The 27,638-nt window shown below is 37.4% G+C and overlaps 1 protein-coding gene across 1 annotated transcript in view; it reads left to right on the plus strand.

Annotated features, from left to right (window-relative positions):
* TOP6B (topoisomerase 6 subunit B) overlaps nt 1–27,015 on the plus strand; it is a 257,080-nt gene extending 230,065 nt beyond the window's left edge. Inside the window, exons 18-19 of the mRNA XM_089438736.1 lie at nt 26,436–26,610; nt 26,729–27,015. Coding sequence (XP_089294862.1) covers nt 26,436–26,610; nt 26,729–26,875 — 322 coding nt within the window. The 3' untranslated portion in view covers nt 26,876–27,015. The remainder of the gene's footprint in view (nt 1–26,435; nt 26,611–26,728) is intronic.
* Nucleotides 27,016–27,638: the final 623 nt, after the last annotated feature.

Consider the following 27,638-nt stretch of genomic DNA (forward strand, 5'->3'; position numbering starts at 1 on the left):
CTTCAATTTTCTTATTACCCCAATATCAATATCCAGATTAGCAATCACATCAACATGACAGTAAAATGCAGATAGAACATAAACAATAACAGTAGAAGACAAGCCAAGATAAGAGGACACAAGATACGGCACCAACCAGGGGCAAACCCCAATGTGGGGAGACCCTTTGATCAATTCTTCTTATTATTCTTCAATAGTTTAGCAGAGAGAGAGAGAGAGAACAATATGCAATATTCACTTGCCCAAAGTGAAATCTGACCCAACAAATAGTTGCTACAGAAAGCCCTAACCAGAAAGTCAATGTTGGTCAACAAGGTAGAATTTGACTTCCAAAATAGCTCGGTCAAACTTGGTCAACTTGGCCTCCAACAACAAATCAATTCAGCCCAAAAACAGTCCGAAAATATCCAGTCAGAAACCTGGTCAATGAATGTCAACGCTGCAGTCAAACCCTTCTGCAGTGAACGCTAGTCAAATAGTGCGGTCTGCCTTGTTTTCTGTGCCCAGAAATGTTGCTTGCCCAAATAGGGATAACCCTCACAAAATCGCAGTCAAATAGGTCAACGCTAGTAAAAAACCCTTTTTGCAACTTCGATCAACGCTGGTCAATGTAGGAACAAAACTCCCCTTCTTCGCACGTGTGGAGAGTTGCCTCATAAATCCGTACCCAATCAATGAAGGAGAGAGTGATATGTGAGTAAGTGAAGTGTCTAAATGAAGGGCACCTTGTATTTATATGCAAACATTGAGGATGAATAGACGTGATTGTTGGGCTTCTGAGCCTACATTAGTTTGTAGGCCAACCTTGACAATTTGTCCATAAACAAAATAAATTCATAATTCCATTTGTACATGTCAGAATGAGATGATCTTTAGATCAATCCTACGCCTCTCGGAGAGAGGAATCCAATAAAAATATGATAATATCAGTTGCCTCATATGAGTTGTACAAGGTGAAGTTTGGCCCTAGTTGCCAAATTTAACATAATGCCCTAGATTTCTCAGCATGGTATCGAAGATAAGGTGCTGAAGTCAAAGGAAGGGCATCTAATCAAAGAGACACTCAAGGATCGAGTTTCAAGAAATGCATCAAAGCAAGTCGAAGGTTATCAAAGCAAAATATCAAGATCTACATTGAAGGATAAAACCCTAGATCGAAGAAGCAGTCTACAACAACAAAAGTTTTGGATCCTCTAATCATCATCAAAAGACCACAAAAACCCTCATCAAGTTATCTACAAAGCAAGGTAGCTCAAAGGACTTTAAAGATGAAGATCACATCATCTTGAAGAAAGTTGAAACCCTAGAAGCAATTTTGATCTACACTCATTCACTACCAAAGTAGTTGAAGTATCTTGAAAGCAAGAAGGCATTATCATCATCTTCAAAGATATAAGGCAAGTTCCCATCTTGTCCTTGAAGAAGATCATCTAAGGAAGCAACAAATACATCTTCTTCAACCATCATCATCAAAGTGATCAAGTAGAAGAGTTCATCTTCACTTATCATGTAAGTATCTTTCATTCTTTAATTTTGGTAAAATGACTTCGTATTTGCAAGGAGATCTATAAGTTGGTTGGTTCATCAAAATTCGTTGCATGAAAAAGGAGGATAGACATAGTCCTCTAAGAAGGTGAAGTCATTGAACATATCAAAAGGTCTCCTCTGAATTCATGAAAAGGGATTCTTATGAAAGATCCCCTCATATAGCAATATTGGAGACATCAAAGAGATGTATATGATAAAGTCGTAAGAATATTCTTCGAAGGTGCGATATAGTAGGTCACATGACTTAGATCTGATTTACACAAATCAAAGGTATCAAAGAATGAAGGGATATCTTCATAAGATCTCAACTGCGAGATCTAAGAGAGATGATAAGAAGATAATCATCATTGTTCTAAATGCACTAACTAATGAACAAGATTACAAATGTCCATGGGGATAAGAAAGTTACCTCATTCGACAACCTGTGGTTTCTATGCAAGATAGAAGAAGACAAGTTGAGGAAAAAGGTGTTGAAGGTTAAAGGACTCAAACATTTGTAGGAAGGAAAGGGAAGTTTGGAAAATTTGTTCCTCAGAAAAGAAAGAAGAGCATAGCTAAGATTCAATGTTATGGATGTAAAAACTATGGTCATTACAGGAAAGATTGTCCTAAAGAGACAATATCAAAAGAGGAAGAGAAGAAGCCCATATCACCAAAGAAGAGGAGCCGAAGAGAAGAAGTCCAAGAAAAGAGGAAGTAAGAGATCTCCACTATGTTGAGATAGTCTCCCTCACAAAATTTCTTGTCATAGCTCCTAAACCTTATAGGATATGGCTATAATAAATAATAAGATGCATCGTGGCATCATGGAAGCATTAGAAACAAGAGCTCGTGACATCACCATAGGAAACATGAAGGATGTTTGATAGTCAACTTTGAAGGATATAGCTCTTGGTGACCTCATTGAAAGATCAAAGGAAGAAGTCATCCAAGACAAGTCTCATCATACATCAGTTTAAAAGGGAAACATCCGGCGAATAAGAATATGCGAGATGGAATCCTCATTGGAAGATTCACCGATCTAGAGAGGAAGTAAGTGTTTGATCAAGAACTCCAACTTGTGGAGTTCATGGGATGACACATGAGAGATGAAGCAGATCAAGGGGTTGAAGATCTTTTCAATCAAGGAAGTTGCTGAAAGAAGCCTAGAAGACCTAAAGGTAAATGATGTATGTATGCTTGTATTTAATATTATAATGTCATGTCGTATGATTGCAAGTAAAAAGGACCACTACTATTTTTGAGAAGCATGATCAAAGGAAAGGAATCTCCTCCTATGAAAGAATATCAGAAGGCATGAGTCACACTAGATGAAATCAGCATAACATGTCCTCATATGAAGTATGAGGTGGTTGACTACAATTAAGGAATTCTGATTGGAAGCTGCTGGGAAAGAAACATGTGAAAAAAGGAAGGAAGAGATTGTGAGATGTGCAACCATGGTAAAGGAATTCAACATCCGAGACCAAGAAGAGTTGACTAGAATATCTCCCAGAAAGATATGAAGACTCTTATAGGAGTCGGAAAAAGATGGAGATCCTTGACAATGGATATCTTTGGGAAATGTGTCAATCTGCATGTAAGATGTTGATGCCTACAGGAAGATGTCATGATGAAAGACCATCACAAAGGTAATGCTTGATTTAAGTGTCCATTTATTATTTTTGAACTAATATCTAGATGGGATTATGTAGGACTGCCAAGGGGAAATCTGTGGATGACTTCCATGCAGACCATATAGAAGGATGTAATGTCCTTTCGAAAAATATAGCATGAAAGCAGAATGACATGAAGCAAAACCGGATGGAAAATCCGATGGATCACTTTCTGATGAGTTAAGGACATGACTAACTCATGGATAAAAGTGATGGATGATCTGTGCCCTATGTAGAAGTTCCCAAAGATGAAGACTCCTTAATGAACAATAAATTCATGACATCGAAGGAAGGAGCTCTTCAAGCAGCTGGTTGTTTTAGGATCTTCACATGAGGAGCTGCGATAGGTCCCTAGTTAAGAGGGAGCTTGAAAAGAAGTTTCTTACTTGGAAGAATCTTGGAAAATTCCTAAGCAAGGAGCTTAGGTACATTCCTTTGTGATAGGAATGAGTACATTCCTTTAATGGAATATGTCCTCCTGGTTTGAAAAGGAGAGATAGACATGTCGTTCTGGTCTTCACCTAGGAAGACAGAATGGAGGATTGTGTAATCATTTGGTATCCGATACTCTTTGGGGATGAGATAGGGCATCCCATGAAAGAGTAGTCATGGAGGATTGATATTCTTTGAGGACTAGGGAGTCCAAGATAAGAATAGTCCTCATGGAGCATACCCTGAGAGAACCCGGATGGGTTGCTCCGAGAGAGACAATGATGAGTGTGTCTATAAATCATCGGTCTTGCCAGCATTGAGCTTAGATCTTGTGGAGAGATGGAGCTGTTAGTCAAGGCCTTGCTAAGTAACAATGCTGGTTGATATGATGCTATACAAATGAGTTACAAATTCGAATTCTTCTTATGAGAAATTCTCCAAATTGAGAATGACGAAGTACCATTATGAATACCTCCTTAGTTAAGAGGGAGTGTTGTTAAAATTAACTAGTTTCAGTCTTCATAATGACATGTAATCATGATCTTTTTAAATGATGAAAAGGAATAAAATTGTTTTTGTAATGTCTTGCTTCATGTGTTTCATGAGTAAGAGATTTCATTTGTTAATGGCTCCCATTGAGAGCCTTTGTTGGAAATACTGAGAGGGGGGTTGAATCAATATTCCTTTTCAATTGTTATTTTTACCAGTTAAATCATTTATATTTAAAACACAAAATGAACAATAGGAATAAATTCTTTTATTAATATAATCTTTACAATAAATCAGATACAATATATATAAGGCTCCAACATGTTGCCAAGCACCAACTTGGACTTTTTGTGAGGCTCCAACCTCCAGGGCACCAACCCTGTCTTGTCAAGGCACCAACCTTGGATTTAGGAGCACCAACTCCAAGGACACCAATCCTTCCAATTCTGAGGCACCAACTCCAAGGACACCAATCCTTCCAATTCTGAGGCACCAACCCCAAGGGCTCCAACCCTTTGCTATATATTGTCTGGATATGTTTGGTAGTAATTCTCTGCTCCCAAAATCTTCTTCACTGAATTTTGTCAATCTATAGCTTCACTGTAGTCTCCATGCTACATCATCAATGACAACCTGTCTTCAGATGAAGGAGTCTTCACAACTCTTCATATTGCCCACATAGAGTCTGCAAAGTTACCTCATGATGATTTCAAATAGCCATCATGATCTCCAATAATGTCTCCAAGATCTGCTGATACTTATCAACAAAATATTTGCGCTAGGCCTCGATGTCTTTTCAAAACAACTCTGTTTCGACCCTCCATCCTTACTGTCATAGTAACTGCTTCGGGAGTGAGCCTTCAAGAGTAACTGCTTCAAGAATGACTTCTTCAGAGGAGTGACTATCGCAGTTTCATATTGTGTGTTCAATTAGAAAAAAACCATGCCCTGTTCATACTCAGATAATCTTCTTAGATCCGCAGAGCGTCCTTTTGAACTGTTATCTAAAATCACTCCGAAACACAGGTCCGATCTTTTCAATAAATAACCTAGTCAACAGAATTTTTGACGTTCGATTTCCTCCTTATGCTAGATCCTTCGACTTCCTTCTTCGATTGCTTGATCTTCGGCTTCCTCTGCGCTCACTCGACCTTCTTCGCTCGCTTGATCTTCGGCTTCCTTTTTCGCTCGCCCGATCTTCGGCTTCCTCTGTCTCTTCGAGTTCACCAATACTCAAAAGACACGTTCATTCAGAAGAGAGGCCGAATTACAATAGATGTTGCATATTAAAATTATATCAAAGAGGCCCTTTTTTAATATTCATACAATAGACTCATTATTTATGGAGGATTTCATAGGAGAGACCGTACCCAATGAGGTCCCACATCCACGTCATCAATCGCAATCGCAACTTTCGAAGGTCCCGCAATTGCAACTCTTAACATCATCGATGTAACATGGCTGATATTCATACTGCCGATGAAATGGACACGATATAATATTAAATAGTCGTCAATAGATCCGTCGGGTCCATAGCTCCATCGCAATCGACGGTCTGTCGGGTCCACAAGTCTTATCGCAATCGCAGTTTACCATCGTTACATTTCTTCAAGACTTGCGATATGCGACAGATGCGATATTTCTTTAGGACATATTATAATGGTGCAACGGGTCCACATACATATCGCAATCGGTGGATTTCAATGTGGCAAGGCTTTAAAGAGACTTGCGATGTGGTGGATGCGATATCATCTTAAGGCGTATGTAATGGAACTATCAGGTCCGTATTACATATCGCAATCAGAGGTTTTGAGTGGTGTCATAAAATAGAATTGCTGATATGATTTCTATCGATATTATATACTGTCGAAAGGGTTCCCATGGTTTATTACTTCCTCCGTATTACATATCTCAATCAGAGTATTTCAGTGTAAGAACAAGGCTTCAAGACTCGTGATGTGGTGGATGCGATATTTCAATAAACAGTTGTTAATAAACCCGTCGGGTCCACAGCCTTATTGTAATCGACGGTTTGTGGGACTTCGACTGGCACATAGATTAAAAACACGCTTAACCCCCATAGTTGACCGTGATCTAAGGGTTGACTATGAGATCGACGACTAGGATTGAGTGTGGGACTTCAGCCACGATCAAGGAAGTCCGTACTTTTCTACCGCTGCTCTTCCGATAGTTGTTGCTCCTATGACTTCTCTTCACTCTTCCGATAGTTTTTCTTCTTTACTCCTTTGTTGTCACTGTTGCTCTTTGTTCTTTTGATAACACTTACCCTTGGGCATATGCGATAACCTGCTTCTCTTACTCTGATGACTTGTTTCTTTGATGGCCTTCGATAAACTCTTCATCGTACTTTTTGGCTTCTTGCTCCTGTTGCTTTACTGGATCTACTGCGTCATTTGTTGTTAAATTGTTGTTCAATTGCTGATCAATTGACCTCTTGCGTCATTTGTTGTTCAATTGTTGTTCGATTGCTGTTCAATTGTTGTTCAATTGACCTCCTGCATCATTTGTTGTTCAGTTGACCACCTGCGTCATTTGCTGTTCAATTGTCCTCCGTCTCATCATATCATCATATATCAAAATTTCATCACTATGAGCATTATGATCAATGGGCATCAATGGGCAATCATGTATCAAAGAATTTGCCATCACTAACACTGCTATATTGACATCAATGACAACCTAGATTAACAACCTTAGGTTTTATCATTAAGTCAAAGAGTCAATGTCATGTATGAAGAGCTCTTCTTGAGCATGTGTCAATGTATATGAGTTTATGAAAATGTCTAAAAGCCCTCCAATGACAAGCACTAGTCCTGCTCTTAATGTCGGCCTCAAAACAGAAAGGAATTTCATGTCGGCTTATATATATGGGAGATTACTATATATAGGAGGGTAGACTCTTCGCATAACATAGAAAACATAGTTCGGATCACTCCGAATTTTCGGATGGTTATCAAGCTCGGATTCAGATCTTAGAACCGAAGGTAATTTGGATGAAGTTTAGAGAGATGTTTCAAGGGATAGCAAGGGTCTGTTATGATGAAAGGAAAACAAAGTTACAACAAGGAACTACAAAAGATTGTTCGGATGCCTCTCTGTGTCTCAGATGGACAGTGATATGAAAAGGGAGAACAGTTCGGATGGGTCAATGGACAACAAGAAGTGATGAAGGAACAACGAAGCTTTGGAGCTATTATTCAATGATGCATCACTATGTTTTGGTGCATCTGTAGAGGTGACTTTGGTGACAATACATTGACAAGTTTCGGTGCGATAACTAGTATATCTACAGTTCGTTGAAGAGGTGATCTCAGAGTGAAGAAGGTAGAAAAAGAAGAGGAGTCAAGAAGAAGAACAGATAACTAGTGTCTTGATTTTAGAGTGGCTAATAGGTCAAGGGTGTTGGTCTTGGTATTCGTCAATTGGAATCTCTATAAGAGGAGTTTGTGTTGGTTTTCCTCTCAGAGTGAGAGGTTTTGGCCCTAGCTCATAGCCTACATGCTGTGTCTCTTGTCTATTTATGTTCATGCATTGGTTATTGTTTGATGAATAAAAAATAATCTAACATGAAGAAGATCCTAATCTAAAAAAGTAAAAGGCATTTCACAAGCAATCACTAATAGAAGAGAAATCACCTATTGCTAATGCCCTAGATTTCTCAACAAAGCCAACCCTCCAAAATTGCCAAGACAAGATGCTTCAAATCTGCCCACAGATAGGTCTATAATAAAGTCTGCTTCAGGTCTCCAAGAGAGTCGAATTTCAGCCTCTACCTCAGCCTTGGATTTCGGATTATGCCACAAAACTTTGTGCCTCGGTAGTTCGCATTCACCACAGAAGATGCCTCAAATTTCTGAACAGACTTTGGCCTCTTTTGTCCACAAGAGCGAGGGCTAGAAGATGACTTAGGTGCTTCTATTTTCGGCCTCCTTGTGCTTCCTCATTTTTCGCATGGAACAAAGATATGTGCGATTAGATGAATCCCATTTGGAGGAATGTGAATGGCTACTTATAGCCTTCCACTAATGTGAATGGGTGTCTCCTTGTAGGCTGACATGATGCTTGGAGGGCTGATTTGATCACATGCGGACACAAAGGACTCTTGAGTCTTGAAAAAATTCAAATTTTTCTTCTTTTGCAAAGGCCATGAAGAACATGCATTTTTAAATTTATTTTGACAATAATGAGCATGAAGAACATGCTTGACAAATAATAATAATAAATCAAATACATCAATAATAAATATTCTTTATTATGAAGATTGACTATAACGACATGCTTCAACATAACAATAATTCTTCTCTTCTTATATAACTTCAATTGATGAATTCCAAGACCTATCATCCTTGACCAAGACCCTCCAAGACCAAGCGAAACCTTTCTTTCTTTCCAGCAACTCTTGCTACTTTGCCCTGCCCAACAAATTCTTCTACAACTTCGACCTACCTAGAAAATTCTTAAGCAACTTCAACCTGCCCAACAAATTCTTCTGCAAAAACCCTGGGCTTGGCACATGTGGAGATTATGGTAGTTTCTTCTTCCTTTATTTTTTGCTTGAGTTAATTCTCTCTCCTAGAGAAGTCAGTTTGCAAAGTCTCCTTGATGCCCTAACTCGACTTCTGCAACTCAACTTTTTTCTGCTGTAATAGTTGTCCTAGTTCCTTTGCATGTGTGGAGAGTAATAGTCCAAAACAAATCTAGAAATCTCACTTTTCTTTCCTTCTCTTTGTCCTTCCTTTCTTCGCACTTCTTTTTCTTTCTTGATCGAACTTGAGAGAGGTGAGTGAGTGTTCTAAGTGAGGTTGAGGTCTCTCTTATATATAGGCTTTCTGTTAGGTCGAATTATTCCTTTAGGTTGACTTGTCCCTTCATGTAGGTCAACTTGATCTTTGCAACTTGACAAGGTCTTGGAGGGTCCCTTGACTCTATTTTGACTCAAAAAAATTCTTTTTACAATATGTAACATGCCCAAGAAGGGTCTTTCATACAAGACAATCACTCTCTTGACTTGTAGACTCCATAACAAGCCCTAGAAGCCCTAAATGCGAGCTTGACCTATAAAATAAATTTACTTGAGCATGAAACTTGACAAGAGAGATTTCGACTTGACAAGAGAGACTTCGATCTCCTAGAAGAATCCACAAGAGAGAGAGATAGATAGCCAAAAATTTCGATCTTGCTTTTTCCTTCCTTCTTCTCCAACTTCGCACTCCTTATAGCCTTCTTTTCCTACTTCGCACTTTTCCAGCTCCTTTTAGCCTTCTTTTCCTACTTCGCACTTTTCCATCTCTTTTTGTTGGATATCGAACTTGTGTGAGAGAGAGTGAATGCTCCAAATGAATTTGAACTGCTTGTATATATAGGCTTCTGGTGAGGTCGAATTACCCAGATTGAGTTCAACTTGATCTCCTTGAGTCCAACTTGGTGTGGAGAGGACAAATAGCCTATTTGACTCAATATTAATTCTTTTTACACGATTCAAAAGCCCAAGGGTCTCTTTTAATGGAAAATGACTCTAATGACTCAGAATAAATCCTAGAAGTCCTCAATGGGGACTTTGACCTAAAACATGATGACCTAAGCATGAAACCCATGCTTTAATAAGTCATAATAATAATAATAATAGAAATATCTTTTTTATTCTTTTGATAAATACATTATTGTGACTCAAATACATTATATGAAGACCGAACCTAGTTACATTTTTCAACAGGGGCAACATGTTTATCAACGTCTTGAAGAATGTCATGAAGCCATAATGGTCTTTTTCTAGCCAAAGGATCATATGGAGGAGGATCCAAGGGGTCCATGTGCTCCATGGGTTCATCAACAAGATCAGTTTTAGCCTCAGGATCTTCTTGTATTTCGAATACATCATCTTGTCTATTATTATTAGCACGAGGAAGAGGAGTGTCTCTTGTCAAAGAATTTAACTAGTCAAAGAATTTATTTTGAATCAAAAAGTGTCAAAATACCCCTCTAAGACCATGTCGGCCTTACAGTGAAGAAGTCAACCTCATTAGGGCTATTCGTCCTTCTTAGAAGCCTATATATAAGAAGCCATCGACCTCATTTGAGACACTACCTCATTATTCGATCAAGAGAAGCAAGACAAGAAGAAAGGAAGGTAAGCGAAGATCTAGAAGAAAGAAAGAAGACCGAAAAATCTGATTTTTACTCTCTCTATCTCTCACACGTGGGAAGACGCAACTAGGGTTTTTGCAGCTACAAGGAAGAAATTTTTGGTCTCTCAAAAAGGACCGAAATCCAAAGTTAGGAAGCCTATTTGATGCTCTACCAGCCTAGAAGAAAGAAGCAACTCAAGCGAAGGAGAAAAGAAGCCTAGAAGAAGCCCTTATCACCCACACATGCAAATTACAACTACTGCAGGAGGACTGAAAGTTGCAAACTTGCAGTTGAGGCCAAAATTTGTTGCAATGGTCGAAGTTGTGCAAATAAAGAACAATTGACTTGGGTTGACTTTGTGAAAGAGAAGCTCATCTAAAAGAAGGATGAGTTGGTCTTGGAAGGGTCTCAGTCTTGGGTCAAAGTTCTTGGAATTTGTCATTTGAAGATTCTATAAGAATAGAAAAATATCTTGTGGGTTTTCCTCTCTAGGATAGGTTTTGGCCTTGGCTAGTAGCCTACATCTTGCGTCCATTTGTTCTATTGATCTTCATGTTTTGTTAGTTGTTTGATGATAAGAACACTAATAATCAAGAGAAGATGATGCAAATTATAAGTACATCAAGTTAAAGTAAAAGAACATCACAAGCAATTATCAAAGTAAAGAGAAATCACATCTAATCCATTTTCCCTAGATTTCTCAACATGGTATCAGAGCTAAGGCGACAAGGAAAGGCAACTTGAAGATAGATCATTCAATTGAAAATGATACAAAAGGGCCAAGCATAAGATGAGAAGAAAGAAGAAGATCTAGTCATCACCTCATCATCATATTGAAAGAACTCTTGAAAGAAGGAAATAGACCTTAAAGACCCTACCTCCATCTCATCATCTAAAAGAAGGAAAGACACTACACACTTGAAGCATCTTGGAAAGCCTCCCACATTCTACATCAACATCAAAAAGAGAAAGAAGAGAAGTGACCTTTGACGAAAGGATCACACCTCAAGCATCTTGAAGAAGGAAGATCATCCCTCCCTCATTCTAAAGTTCACACTCTAGCGGAAGACATCATCATTAAGGATGTATCTTCATTTGTCAAGTAAGTGCTTTATATTCATGTCTCAATCTACAAATCAAATGACTACTTTCTGCAAGGAGAACAATAAACTTGTTGGGACATCAAACTACCTTGCATGGAAGAAGAGAATAGATTTGATTCTCACAAAAACTAAAGTTTTTGATTATGTTGAAGAATCTAGGGCAAATTATTAATGATTCTTCCATCATTGACAACTACTTGTGATGTCTTTTATTTTCTTGAGTTAACTTCTTTATGTTTGCTTGTTCTTTAATCATCAAACAGTTATTAAAACAAGAAAAAAAAGTACACGTACACAAAATGTTGGCTCCAAGCTAGGGAAAAACCTCTCCTCTTGAGAGTAAAACCCTTTAATCTCTTCTTATAGATATTTAGATGATGAATACCAAGACCCTTGACAAAATTGAAACTAGATTACCTGCAAGATGTTTGTCACTATCCTCGACACTGTTTGGCCTATAATCCACAGTCTATAGAGTTGATATCAAGAGTTGATATCACTGTACTCCTTTAGTTCTTGGTCTCCTTATACCTTCGTTGTCTAGTCACAGTCCTTGGTTCCTTCTTTCTCGGCTGCCACAGTTCTCTGCTCAGGAATAGATTACTTCGTTCATGAGACAGTCCTTCATGCTCTTTGTTTATGATAATGGTCAAACAAGTCACCACTGAAATCTATATCGAAAGCAATTAATGTTCTTCGAGAGTAATGTTCTGACTTCCAAGAGCTATCATTGTGTGTGGATATATATACTTCTGAGGGTTCTGTATAGACTTCCGAGAGCTATCACTGTGTGTAGATATATACCTTCGAGAGTTCTATGTAGACTTCCGAGATCTTGACACGATATATATGTAGAGACTTCACTGAGATATTACCCTTGCTGACTATGTATGTATATCTTCTTCATTGATTGTATTATCAATTTATCCGAAGACTTGTTTATTGACTCAACATTTCTCCTTATATATATTGATCAGCTATGGTACATTAAGTCGACTTGAGTGCCTTAACGCTAGGCCGACATATCATCAAGGAGATCACTATCTTTTTGTAGAGCCGACTTGCATGAGGATAGTGACACTTGTTCTTGGAGCGTAATCCTTTGACCTTATGACTTTTATAATACTTATGATGAGACATAAAATCCTAAAGACATCAAGAAGAAGTCTTTGACCTATGGTAAACACATCTTTCTCATGAAACCCATGATGCAAGGAATAATAATTTTTCTTCTTTTACATAATATTATAAATACAAGCCAATGAAAACCGAATCTAGTTACATTTTCTTCATCAAATTATGTTATGAGTTCCATCACTAAGCTTCCTCAAGATTAGGTTCAGGCATTATCAAAATATATGAAAGGAGAAATAAGGGCTCAAAGAATCCTCATTGGATCTATCAAGTATTCTCTCATTCCCTTTGTATGAAAATTGAAGTCATCAAAAGAGATCTATGACAAATTGGTATAGCTGTACTCTGTAAGTACAACTAGGGAAATAATATCGCTAAGAACTGAATTATACAAAATGGAAGTAATAAAGGAAGAAGGGGTAGCTTCATATCTCATGAAAGTATCTCATATAAAAGATCAACTACAAGAGCTAGGAGAAACCATGTCAAATCCAGAGATGAGCACCTGTGTATTAAATCCATTACCAAAAGAATGGGGCAACTTTGTATCAAGCATCTATGCAAAGAAGTAAGCTATACTATTTAGTGATATATGAGCATCATGTAAGATTGAAGAAACCAGATTAAAGTCAAATGATGACGTTGAATCGAATGAGCCAACTCAAGCATTTGCAACTATGTGAAGGAAGAAAGGAAGGTTTGAAAATTTGAACCTTGAAAGAAATTTCAAAAGAAAATTGACATGTCTAAGATTCAATGTTATCAATGTAATGATCATGGGCACTACAAGATGAATTGTCCCAAACTCAAGAAGGGCAACAAGGAAAGGAAAGAAAGAAGTGAAACCCATGTAACCGAACAAGTGGAAGAACCTAATGAAAAGAAAGCAGAGAAGGAAGAAGTGAGAGACCTCTATTATTAAAGGTCTCTCATATATTGAATTTCATTTCAAGTTTATAGAAGATAGCAGTCATGACATAACACATTACAGTTATGATAGGACACATTGGCAGCAATATTGAGATGGCATCATATTAGAAGCATAAAAGGAGAGCAAAAGTAGCAATTTGTATGGTTGAAGCAAGTCATCTAGCAAAATTGGAAGATAAGAGCTCATCACACCTTATCATCATTAGAATAAAGCATTCACAGAAAAGGATCATCAAGATCCCATAATCTTTGTTGAAAAAAAAGTTCACCTCTACTTGGAAGAAGCAAATGTCACATAGATAGTCTACATTCCACCTAGTGTGGGATCCACAGTTTAAAAGAATAAAGGTATGATGACAAGAAGTGCGACATGACGATTTGATTGAAGTATTTTCATCCTCAAGCAAGGGAAAGGAAGCTACTGAAGGAAGTCTAGATGACCATACGAAGAAAGAGGTATGCATACATTTGATAACTTTTTGATCGATAGACAAAGTCATGTCTTCAATTTGTTGTAGAAAGAGTGATTGAAATGCTCTATCAAATGAGCATGATTGAAAGGAATTTTTCCTTATTGATGACACATGAGGGCATGAATACAATATGCCTTGAACTCTTCTACATAATGACATGGTAAAATCAACATTATATGACCTCATGAAGAGTATGAAGAGATGGGCAACAATTGTTCCTATGCAGAAGGAGCTATGTATAGAGATCCCTAGAAAGCAGTATGTGAAGAAGTTGAAAGAAGAGTTCATAAAGATGCATCTATAGCTACTTATATGAGATGATTAATCAACATCTGATAAAAAATAGAAGGATTAGCTATGACATCTCCATGAGGAAGCTATGAAGACTCAAATAATGAAGAAGGAGAACCTTGGTAATAGATGCCTTGGAGATGGATTAGTATAGAAAAGGATGTTGATGTTGCAGAAGCAGATGATTTGACAAAAGGCCATCATAAAAAGGTAATTATGTTTTGATGTTCACTTTTGATTTTTGAAAGAAAGCATCTGGTTGGATTGGAACAGGGCTACCGATAGAAGGTTGTAGAAATTCACCGACAACTAGCATACATAAATTTGGATGGATGATTCTGAAAGGAACATGACTTGGAAGAGGTAGCAGTATGAAGAATAACCAGATGATGACAAAGTAGGTCACTTTTTGATAAAAAGAAGGATGACATGTCTAGCATTAAATTGGTTCAACACTATGTTTCGTTGAAGGAAAGTGATGAGAAAGATGGCCAAAGCCCTACGAAGAAGCTATGGAAGAAGATGGCTCCATGATGTAGAAGTTGAAGTTTATTCATGACATGATGATGCAAAAAAGGAACCCTACAAGCAGCTGACGGTACCATGATCTCCACAGAAGAATAGGTAGTTGTTGTTGGAAACAAGTCCCTAGTTAAGAGGGAGCTTAGGTATATTCCTTTCATGTAAAGGAATGAGTAGATCCTCCCTACTTGAGAGGGAAAGATAGACACATCATTTTTGTCTTCACATCATGAAGAAATAATGGAGGATTGGGTAAGCATCTGAGACCGATACGTCTTGAGGATAGAATTAGTCTCGGGAACTGATAATCTTTGAGGATGAAGTAGGCAATCCAATAGATAAGAGTAGTTGAAGAGGAAATTCCTTGAGGATGTGTAAATCCAAGAGGGGAATGGTCTTAAAAGGACATACCTGGTGAACATCCGGATGGGGTATGTGCCTTGAGAGACAATGATGAAGGTGTCTATAAATCATTGTCTACCCAACATTGTGCTCTAATCTAGTGGAGAGATAGAGTTGTTAGTCAAGGCCTTGCTAGATGACAATGCTGGTCGATATGATGAGATGCACTAATATAAGCTGAGAAGATACCTTATGGATGGCTTACCAATCCAACTCTTATAAAAATTCTTCAACGTGAGAATGTCCTTGTTCCATTGATATTGTGAATACCTCCCTAGTTAAGAGGGAGTGTTGAAAAATGTAATGAGGTTCAGTGTTCATAATATGTATATTTTGTAAAAAGAAAGAAAAAAAATATTATTATTATTTTATAACATGGGTTTCATGCTCAAGGTCATTTTTATTAAGTGAAAGCACCCATTGTGTGCTTCTGGGGATTGTCAAAAAGTCGTGGTCAAAGAAGTCATTATCGTATGTAATAGACTCTATTGGGCATCTTATAACGAGTCAAAGAATTTGTTTTGAGTCAAAAAGTGTCAAAATACCCCTCCAAGACCAAGTCGACATGGCAGTGAATAAGTCGGCCTTATTAGGGCCATTCGTTCTCCTTAGAAGCATATATATAAGAATCCATCGACCTCATTTGAGACACTATCTCATTATTCAATCAAGAGAAGCAAGACAAGAAGAATGGAAGGCAAGCGAAGATCTAGAAGAAAGAAAGAAGACTGAAAATTTTGAATTTTACCCTCTCTATCACTCACATGTGCAAAGAAGAAGCTAGGGTTTTTGTAGCTACAAGGACGAAATTTCTGATCTCTCAAGAAAGACCGAAATCTAAAGTCAGGAAGCCTATTTTGATGATCTACTAGCCTAGAAGGAAGAAGCAAATCAAGCGAAGGAGGAAAGAAGCCTAGAAGAAGCCCTTATCACCCAAACGTGCGAATTACAACTACTGCAAGAGGAACAAAAGTTGCAGACCTATAGTTGAGGCCAAAATTTGTTGCAAGGGTCAAATTTGTGCAAAAAGAACAATTGACTTGGGTTGACTTTGTGAAAGAGAAGCTCATCTAAAAGAAGGTTGGCTTGGTCTTGGAGGGGTCTTAGTCTTGAGTCTAAAGGTCTTGGAATTCGTCATTTGAAGAATCTTTAAGAAGAGGAGCTTCTTGTGGGTTTTCCTCTCTAGGAGAGTTTTTTGCCCTGGCTAGCAACCTACATGTTGTGTCCATTTGTTCTATTGATCTTCATGTTTTCGTAGTTGTTTGATGATAAGAATGTTGAAGAATCTAGGGCAAAGTAGAGTAGTGTGATTCTTCGTTACTTGATAACAATTTGTGGAGTCTTTTTACTTTTCTTGTTAGCTTAGTCTTCTTCTTCTTATTATTAATGCATGTATGTACTTCATCAAATTGCTACCAAAACATAAAAACAAGAACACAAGATGTTGGCTCTCTACAAGGGCCAAAACCTCTCTTCTCTTGAGAGGAAAGCCCTTTAGCAGGTTTCTCTTATTGAAGCTTCTATTGATCAATGCCAAACCCTAGAACCCTGAATTAGAATATCCTCCAAGCACAAGTCATGTCCTCTCCTCCTTTCTGCACTTTCTTCCCCGGCACATAGTGTTCCTCCTTGCGGCACTTTGTACCCCAACACTTCGTCCTAACATCCTTCCACCTCCTTTCCACCTTCGCTAGAGAGATAGGCTCCTTCACTATGCTTGGGAGTTCTTGTAGGCTTGATTTCTCACCCAAACAATGATGTGACATGGACTGTTCACCAGCTGCAGACTTGTCCTCTTATTTTTCCGCACATGTGACTGTTTCTAGCCCTAAAAACAGTCCTCTTCTTCCTCAGCCTTATTCCTTCTTCCTTCGTTTGTGAGGGTCTCTTCTTCGCTCTTAGATGGAGGCCCTGTAGACCTTAATTTCAAACGCAAACAACACAAGAATGTTGACTGCTTGTCCCTGCTGTCATATTTGCAGATTTCTCCTTCTTATCCTCGCACATGTGACTGTTTGTAGCCCTAGAAACAGTCCCCTACCTTAGTTGTTCTTCCTTCTTACTTCGTTGCTCTTGTAGACCCTTTTCTTCGGCTTCCTTCATTCCTCTTCTCCTTCTTTCCTTTGCAGATTTCAGAGCTGAATCAATGCGTTGTATTGGAGTGGACAACCTTTATAAATAGAGGATTGCTCCTCCATTTAGGCCGACTAGAAGGCCAACTAGTCAACTATTTTTAGGCCGACTTGAAGAGTGGACTTTGGATGGTTCTTTAGGTGGTGTTGCATGCTTGAAGGAACTTCTTGATGGTGCCTTATCATAGGAGGATACTTGACTTTGGTTGGACGTATTCTTTTGACTTTAATACATATTTATACAAGGTGTAACATGCCCTTAAGGTCTTCAACCTTTTCTTTTGACTATTTGACTCACTTATAGCACTTTAAATAGTGCTAGGCCTATTTCAATGAGCAAGAAGCACATTGACATACATTATAAAAATAATATTTCTTTTTCTTGAATAAATACAAATATCAAAAGTACATTTATGAAGACCGAACCTAGTTACATTTCCTTCAACACTCCCTCTTAACAAGGGAGTATTCATACAATATTCTAAGGTGTTTGGCTATTATCAGTCTTGAGGAATTCAAATAAGAGAAATCGGATATGCAATCCATATGTTATAGCATCATATCCATCAACATTGTCATAGTGCAAGGCCTTGACTAGCAACTCCATCTCTTTACGAGACCATGACCTACAATGCTAGCGAGATCATTGATTTATAGACACCTTCATCATTGTCTCTCAAGGTACATACCCACCCGAGTGTTCTCCGTGTAGGACCTTCTAGGACTATTCTTATCTTGGGTTCCCAACCCTCAAAGAATATTGGTCCTCTTGCCTACTCTTATCGTGGATGCTCTACACAACCTCAAGGAGTATCAGATGTGAGATGATTACCTAATCCTCCCATTCTTCTTCCCAAGTGAAGACAAGAATGTTGTGTCTATCTTGTGTCTACATCTCCATTCATGGCCTTCATCTAGACTTACGATTGTTAGTCCTGGTCTAGTGCATGACACATGAGATGGAAAACACAAGTGTCACTCCTTTGTAATCAGGGGTGATCCAAAACTCCCTCTTGATCAGGGACCTGTCAAAGCTCCCTCTTAACTAGGGACTCTTTTATTCATCATCAACTTCTTCTTCATGGGTCCTTCAGCTGCTTGATCTTCTTCCTTTCTTTGATGTCATGGAGTCTTTGTCCGAACTTCTTCTAGGTAGGGCACCATCCATCGATGACTTTCCTTCCTGGTTTGTCATGTCATTGCTTCCTTCGTGGAAAGTGGCTTTCATGTCATACATTAGGTTTTCTTGTCATCTTGACTACTCCTTTGTCATCTTGTCCATACTTCAAAATATTCTTCTCATGGATGCTTCGTTGTTCTTGCTTGTTTACATGCCTTGACCTAGTAGCCCATTATGACTTCATTCTGATATTGCTTTAACATTGCTTTTTCTTTTGTTGGATGCGTCTTCATCACGACATCTTTGTAAAGTGGAATCAGTTATCTACATCAGAGTTGTCTTGCCTTCTTTCGGGAGATATCTTCAAAGTATCTTGTCAGATAGTAATTCTTGGTGATCATAGTGTTCTTCCACATGCTTGGTTTCTTTCTTCATTTGCTTCTTATTAGATAGATAGGTCAACCATCTTATGCTTCGCGTGAGAGCATTCCTTCATTGCTTGCTTCCTGGATTTGTCAGCATTTCTTCTTGCTTCTTAGTCAGCAATTTTATACTCCTTATGTGAGCATATTGTTTTGTTGACCTTCATTGCATTGTGGTACATGCCTTTGAGCATGTTCTTGGTGAAAGAGATTCTTTCATGCTTGATCATGTTATAGAACTATACCCATGACTCAATAATATACAAATGATAACATGACTTAATCTTTGATGCATACATACCTCATCTTGATTCTCCTTTGATCATCCTTTGGTGTGGCCCTTCTTGCTTCATCTTAGCTTGCCTGCATATCATCCTTTTTCTTGAATCCCATGAATGGGATTCCCAATGAGACATCTGCTTTGGTCCATGAACCTTCTTTTGAAGATTCCATCATAGGATCTTAAAGATCCTTGCTTTGCAAATGTTTCTTTTCTTTTGATGATGGAGGTCTTCTAAGATTCTTAATCATGATCAATTTTTCCTTTCATCGTGGATGAGGTCCTATACTAGGTATGCTTCTTCTACATGAATATCTTGAGCTATATTCTAGAAGATATTTCTACTATGTATTTTTGTTCTTATCATAAATGCTACATCTTCATGAATATCTAGAACTCTGTATATCATGCTTCTAGATTCTAGAGGAAGTTTATAGCCATGCAATTTTATTCTATTCCTACATGCTCCTATACTACTCAAAACTTTGAAAGAAGTCTAGAAGTAAAGAGTTTGACCTAGTCATAGTAGAGATCTGGAGGATCTTCCTTCTTTTGCTTCTTTCCTTCTTCTTTCACCTCTTGAGTTATGTGAGCTTCTTCCCTCTTTCTTTTGTTGTTGTTGTCCTTCTTAAGCTTAGGACAATTCCTTTTGTAGTGTCCATATTCTTGACATCCAAAACATTGGATTTTGGACATGTCTTTGTTGTTTTTTCTTCGTGGACCAAACTTGCCAAATTTACCCTTTCTCTTGGCCATGGTAGCAAATGCTTGCTCCTTTGATCCCACATCTTCCTTTGCCTTAAGTTTGGTTTCCTTTGTTCTGCATAGAGACCACATTTCACTGAGAGTGGTTGCTTCCTTCTTGGCATATATGCTTGATGTGAAGTTTCCCCACTCCTCAGGTAGAGCATTGAGTACTACAGTTGTCATCTCTCTGTCAGACATGACTTCCCCAAGCTCTTGAAGTTGATATCTCATTTCAGATATTTTCATGAAGTAGGGAGCTATTCCTTCCTTTGTTATCTTCATCTTGTATAATTCATTCCTTAGAGATATTACTTCTTCGGTTGTGGATACTGAGAATAGCTCTACTAGCTTATCATAAATTTCTTTTGATGTCTCAAACTTGGAGACATAGGGAATGAGAGTCTTTGATTGATTCTATCAGAATCCTTTGAGCTCTTGTCTCATCCTTATTGTACTTGGCTAAGGCTTGAGTTTGTTCCTTAGCAGGGATAGTGATATTCCCTTTGACATGTTCTAGGAGTTCATTCTCCTTGAGAAGTAGATCAATCCTCTTCTTCCATGCAAGAAAGTTATTGGTACCTACCAATTTATTGCTTTCCTTGCAAAAAGACATTGATGTATATTCAGAAGGGGACATGTACTTACTTGATAGATTTTGAGATGTAGTGGATTTGCTTCCTCTTTGGAGACTTGATGGCTTGCCTTCCTTGGATCTTGATGTTCTTCAAGTTGCCTTCTCCAAGTGGACTTGCTTGATGATGAGATTTGCTTGAAGACTTGTAGCTTGATGTAGGTCCTGCTTCAATCTGCTCTTCTTTGTAGGTGCCTTTATGTAAGGCTCTTCTTCTAGCTTTGTAGACCTCCTTGATGAATGATGGATTGTAGACCCTTCTTGTCCTTGAAGTGATTGAGACTTCTAGGCTTGATGCTTCAACTTTGTAAATGCTTCTCCTTGATGAGTGTTCTTGAGTTGCCCTTTCCTTGATGTGTCACCTTAGCTCTGATACCATGTTGAAGAATCTAGGGCAAAGTAGTGTAGTGTGATTCTTCATTACTTGATAACAATTTGTGGAGTCTTTTTACTTTTCTTGTTAGCTTAATCTTCTTCTTCTTCTTATTAATGCATATGTGTGTACTTCATCAAACTGCTACCAAAACATAAAACAAGAACACAAGATGTTGGCTCTCTGCCAAGGCAAAAACCTCTCTTCTCTTGAGAGGAAAACTCTTTAGTAGGTTTCTCTTATTGAAGCTTCTATTGATCAACGCCAAACCCTAGAACCCTAACTTAGAATATCCTCCAAGCACAAGTAAAGTCCTCTCCTTTCTGCACTTTGTTCCCTGACACATAAGCTTCCTCTTTCTGGCACTTTGTCCCCTGGCACTTCGTCCTAGGGTCCTTCCACCTCCTTTCCACCTGTGCTAGAGAGATAGGCTCCTTCACTAGGCTTGGGAGTTCTTGTAGGTTTGATTTCTCACCCAAATAATGATGTGACATGGACTGTTCACCAGCTGCAGACTTGTCCTCTTTTTTTTTCCACGCGTGTGACTGTTTCTAGCCCTAGAAACAGACCTCATCTTCCTCGGCCTTATTCCTTCTTCCTTCATTTGTGAGGGTCTCTTCTTCGCTCTTGGATGTAGGCCTTGTAGACCTTAATTTCAAACCCAAACAACACAAGAATGTTGACTGCTTGTCCCCGTTGTCATATCCGCAGATTTCTCCTTCTTCTTCTCGCAAGTGTGATTGTTTCTAGCCCTAGAAACAGTCCCCTACCTTCGCTGCTCTTGTAGATCCCTTTTCTTCGGCTTCCTTTGTTCCTCTTCTCCTTCTTTCCTTTGCGGATTTCAGAGCTGAATCAATGCGTTGGATTGGAGTGGACAGCCTCTATAAATAGAGGACTGTCCCTCCATTTAGGCTGACTAGAAGGCTGACTAGTCAACTGTTTGCCGGCCGACTTGAAGAGTGGACTTTGGATGGTTTTTTAGGTGGTGTTGCATGCTTGAAGGAGCTTCTTGATGGTGCCTTATCATAGGAGGAGACTTAACTTTGCTTGGAGGTATTCTTTTTACCTTAATACATATTTATACAAGGTGTAACATGCCCTTAAGGTCTTCAACTTTTTCTTTTGACCATTTGACTCACTTATAGCACTTTAAATAGTGCTAGACCTATTTCAATGAGCAAGAAACTCATTGACATATATTATAAAAATAATATTTCTTTTTTTTGAATAAAAACAAATATCAAAAGTACATTTATGAAGACCTAACCTAGTTACATTTCCTTCAACAAAGAACACTATAATAATCAAGAGAAGAAGAAGCAAATTATAAGTGCATCATCTTAAAGCAAAAGAACATCACAAAGAAGTTATCAAAGTAAAGAGAAATCACATCTAATCCATCTGCCCTAGATTTCTCAACCCTAGATACTTTTGAAAAGCAAGATATTGTTTGTGGCGTATTTTTCCCAAGAAAGCAACATGCTGTTTGATGAAGGTTTGGAAAGTCAAAGTACTTCTTGAATTAGTTCATGTAGACTATGTCACAGGGTTCGGCAAACTTAAACCTTCAGGTTCGAAATTCGGCGAACCTCAAAAAATTTTGAAATTCGTTCAGGTTCACCGAACCTGAAAGTCGAACCTGAAAGCCGAACCTGTTCGAACTCGAACCCCATTTGAACTCGAACCTGAAAGCGAACCTTAAGCCGAATTTAATCGAATTCGATTTTTTTTTGTTGAGGTTCGAATTAGGTTTGGCAGTTGGTTTTCGACAATCTTCCCGCCAAAAAAATCCTTCATAAACAACACTGCGTTAAGGATTTAGCATAGCTTGCAAGTGTCGAGTGAGTTCTGAGTGAGTTATGGCAAGAAAATATTTTGAAGGTTCCATCTATTTTATGAAATAGAGAAGGGAAAGTCATTGTCATAACCAAAAATATGATAGACAGGTAGTTGTGATCATTGAATCCCAAGCCTGCATGTGATGGGGCCGTTATCTATTTATAGTTTTCATTGGTCAAGTATCTCAAATAATCCAGTTGTGGCAGCAAGTACAGCAGAAAATTATTTTAATAGTTGCATATATTTTGTGAAACCGCTGACTGAATATGGTAACTGTAACTAAGAATACAGTAGGCTAGTCTCAGGAGTGACCAAAAAATATCAAGCCTGGGTGTGACAGTTTTCCTAGATTCCAATATCGCATGCTCTAAACTATTATGGTAGTTATTCAAGATTCCAAAAGGAAATTGAAGTGCTGGCATGACAGATGAGAATGGAATCAGGGTATCATAAGAAAAAATGGGTTTATTGTGTTAGTAAATGAGCCATATGGACCTCAATGCAAAGTTATTGTTCCATTAAAAGATCTTTAAGGTGATCTTAGATGCGGTTAGGAGATTACAAAAACATTCTTTATTTGATTTTGGACACACTTAAATTTGAAATTGACCAAAAAAAATGGTTACTCGGTCTATTATTCTAACATAAAACACTAGGCATCCTTTTACTAAATTTAAAAATAGACAGCTAATGAAATCTATGACATATAAAAGTTAAATCACAACTCCATGTGCTAACATTTATATGGCACAAAATAATTTTGACAGTTGCAGAACAACATTAAGATTAAAGACAAACTGAAAAATTAACCTAAAATTGGGCAAAACTTGTTTCCAAGATTTATATTAGCAGCCTATTATTATTAAATTAAAAGCTAGACACGTTTGAAGGTTATGAAACAAGATTAGTATGGTTAAACGTAGAGCCAGCTCAACAAATCTTATTACAAAGGTACTGGCTACAGCTTTTAGAATCTCAATTTCATCATCAAACAACAAATTGTAATCATTGGGGATTCACCTATTCACTTCCAAAACAATTATGATTGTCAAGGGGGGTGGTGGGTTCAGTGGGCAACAAGATTCCAATCCCCTCAAAACATATTTGCTTAGAATTTGCCACTTAGGGGTTCCCTCACTTCCATTAAAAGGATTTATATGAAACAAAAACTGACAAAGTTCCATCAAAAGGCTTGGTATAACCCACCAATGACATCTAGAGATTTGTATACCCACCAATGACATATAGGGCTTGGCTTGGGATGAAATATTTTCAGTTACATGCCCCCTTTGCATAGGATATTTAAATAGTGATAACTTAATTAAGAGAAATGGCTCATGGTAAGTCTGCCTAGTTACCCTGGCTAAAGACCAAATTAGAAATACATTGTTATAAGATATGAGTCTATATGCCATCTAAATAGCATGCAAACAAGAAGAACAGACATATATACAAAATAAATCACAGCCTGTGAAATTGCTGAACAGTATATACAGCCTGTCAAAATGCTAAACATATTTATATGATGTAAAAAACATTTTAACAAGCAACTGAAAATTATGTCATTTCTTTTTGCAAACTACTATTGTGTATGTTTACATTTAACTAGATGTTGGAATGATTACATTATTCATGTATGTTTACTAATAAGAATTTGTGTTCATGTGTTTATGGATCGATTTTGAATTTTTTATTATTTTGTCATATATATATATATATATTGAAAAATATGTATAGTTGAACCTAATGTCGAACCTCATTCGAACCTGATTGGAAAATTCGAATTCGAATCGAACTTAATCGTTGTCGAACTCGAATTCGAACTTGAACCGTGTGACATAGCATGTAGATATATGTGGACCAATGAAGACAGTATCATTTTCCTACACAAGATGAGATGGGCAGGTGCATGTTATAGAACAAGCCCATTCCTAACAAATATTGGGCAAAGGTAGTTCATACTGTTGTATATTTGCTAAATAAATCCTACAAAGCTAGTTCCAACTATGATTCTAGAGGAGGCTTGGTCTGGAAAGAAGCCTCAAGTAAGTCATGTCAATATTTTCAGTTAAATTGTTTATGTATGGATTCTTGATGAGAACTGTTGCATGTTGGAGTCAAAATTAATGTTTACAAGGTGTGGTGACCCTCATAAGGCCTATTAACTGATTGATATAATGCTGACAAATGTATTTTTTGTCAAGATGTTGTACTCAATGAGCATGGCAGTTTATTTTCAAGTAATTCAAATCATAAACCAGGTCTGAAATTTCTTGTAATGGGTTGCGATATTGTTGAAAATACAATTCTTTGAATATGTCAGCCAACCATAAAAACATAAGGTAGGGAAAAACTCTGGTAGTAATGTGGTGCGAAAATTAGTCCAAACCAACATCATATTAGTGCTGAGATCAGTCCAATCAAAATGAGATCAGTGTTGATATATAGACTGAAGAAGTAAAGAGATGTTCCAAGTGATTCTATCAGACATTTGATGATGTTTGTTTGGATGAGATTCCTGAACCATGGGAGGAAGGATGGTTGTTGCAAAACAAAGATAAAAAGGCTGATTCTTGCAATTATGCTTTACTTGCTGACATTTTGCACTTTTTTGAACATCAAAATTATAAAGAAGCCAAAAGATGACTGGAATGGGAGAAAGCTATGCAAGTTGAATATGATAACTTGATGAAAAAATTAGATGTCAAAAGTGAGGATGGTGATGTACCCATATTGGTGATATCTGTAGATAACATTATCATAGGTAGTGAGGTCAGAGCAATTATGAAAGTAAAATCTGAATTATGGTCTGTTTTTGACATGACAGATTTAGGTTCCTACATTATTACTTAGGTGTAGAAGTTTTGCAATCTAACAAATATGTTATTGCTTCACAAACTAAACATGCAAAACGTCTATTAGACAAATACATGATCATTGATTGTAAAACTCATTGACACCTATGGAGAAAGGGCTGAAACGTTCAGCCAAAGTCAACTAAAAATCAGGAAATAAGTCAATTTTCAGGGAATTGTTAGGAAGTTTGATCTATCTTACAACTACTAGGCCATATCTTAGTTTTGCTGTCCGTTACATATCTAGGTTCATGACAAATCCCGGAGTAGAACATTGGACATCAGTGAAAAGGATTTTGAGATATGTTAAAGGTATGATCATTTTTTTATTATTATATGGTAAAACTGATGCACCTCAGTTTACTGGTTATACAGATTCTGATTAGGCAAGGTTAGTGGATGATCAGAAATCAACCACTGGTTACATGTTCAGTCTTGGAACAGGTGGGATTTCATGGGTTAGCAAGAAACATTATGTTGTTTCTCTTTCCTCAACCAATGCAGAATACGGGGAAACAATGGGAGCATGTGACGTAGTTTAGCTTAGAAGAATACTTGAAGATTTAATGCTTGACATTTATTTTTTGCGACAATCAAGGTGTTCTAAAATTAGCAAAAATTCAGTCTCTCATGAGTGTTACACATTGATGTACATTGTCATTTCATCAAACAGCATATAGAAGATGAAGAGGTTGAACATCAATACTGTACCACATAAGAGAAGAATACATATATCTTCAAGTAATTGTGGTAGAATGCATGTATAACGAAAATACAAAATACGTATCCATGGAAAGATGACAGATAATACAAATTCCCAATATAGTTTCCATTCAGATAGTTTTGTTATTTTTGCGTGGAAATCTTTCACAGGTTTATAACAACATTGTTGCTTTGTTGGATGCTGTAGGTACATACCTGATGCTTCACGTGCTATATATGACGTGCTAAAAGATATCGTACAACTTAGGACACCGAAAAAGCCAAGATATGGGGATGTATATGAAGAAATACTCAACGGAGTATCATCCCGTGAGATTACAGAAACAACCTTGAGAGACAAGCTCGCCCAGCATGTTGAACAGGTATTGACTATAAATGTTATACACTCTCTTATTGCATTGTTTTTTAATAGTCGTTCCTTCAATATTAAAAAAATCATTAAATAAATGACTATTACATTTCAAACTTGTATCTTATCAGGTTGATATTGAAATGGCACTTGAATATGCTACTCAAAGTGGAATAACCCTGGAAGCTCGTGAGACTACGTATATACGTTCTTTGGAGGGAACTCAAAACTTTTATGACTTCCATAGTCCTGTTTGTGTTATTCGGTTGTTTCATTAGATGCAATGGCATCTATCTATTATATTCTCTCTATTAATATGTTGAACTTACGTAGTATTCTTTCTACTCATCTGTCTGCGAACAATTAATTGAATGGTTTAAAAGGGATTGCTAATCAATGATATGTTCATTTTATCTAAGTTTCTTTGTTTATCTACAAGGTCTATTTTGTTTTTTTCTTCAACTTGTTACAAATCGAGTCATCTGCCCACAAGCAATTAATTGAATGGTTAGAAATGGATTGTTAATCAATGATATATTTATTTTCTCAGTTTCTTTGTTTATCTACAAGGTCCAATTTGTTTTTTTTTTTGAACTTGGTACAATCCTACTCTTCTGCCTACTAACAGTTATTTAACAGTTAATTGAATGGTTTAAAAGGCATTGTTAATCAATGATATCGTATTCATTGTCTTAGTTTCTTTGTTAATCTGACAAGGTCCAATTTGTAATTTTCCTTCAGCATGTTACAAGTGCCTTTAGGAAATCAATATTTCAATATTTATTCAACTACACCACTTGGTCCTCCCCATCAATATGTACGCTTCTTTCTTTGATAGCTCTATTTTTGTGTGGTTGATTATGTCTTTAACTCGTGTAAATTGGTCTTTTTTTTTTAATCACATTTCCCTCTGAAACGTAATCGAGATAATTCATTCGGAGTAACCATGTATCCATTTGGTCCTAGCTTTTTTGTTAATTTATATGGTCCAATTTGTTTTTTCTTCAATGTGTTATAGGTGGCATGGTGAAATCAATTAAA

This window comes from Pinus tabuliformis, chromosome 9 (genome assembly GCF_031772625.1).
Source record: "Pinus tabuliformis cultivar Carrire ecotype Pingquan chromosome 9, CPIR1, whole genome shotgun sequence".
In the NCBI taxonomy this organism is placed as follows: Eukaryota; Viridiplantae; Streptophyta; class Pinopsida; order Pinales; family Pinaceae; genus Pinus; species Pinus tabuliformis.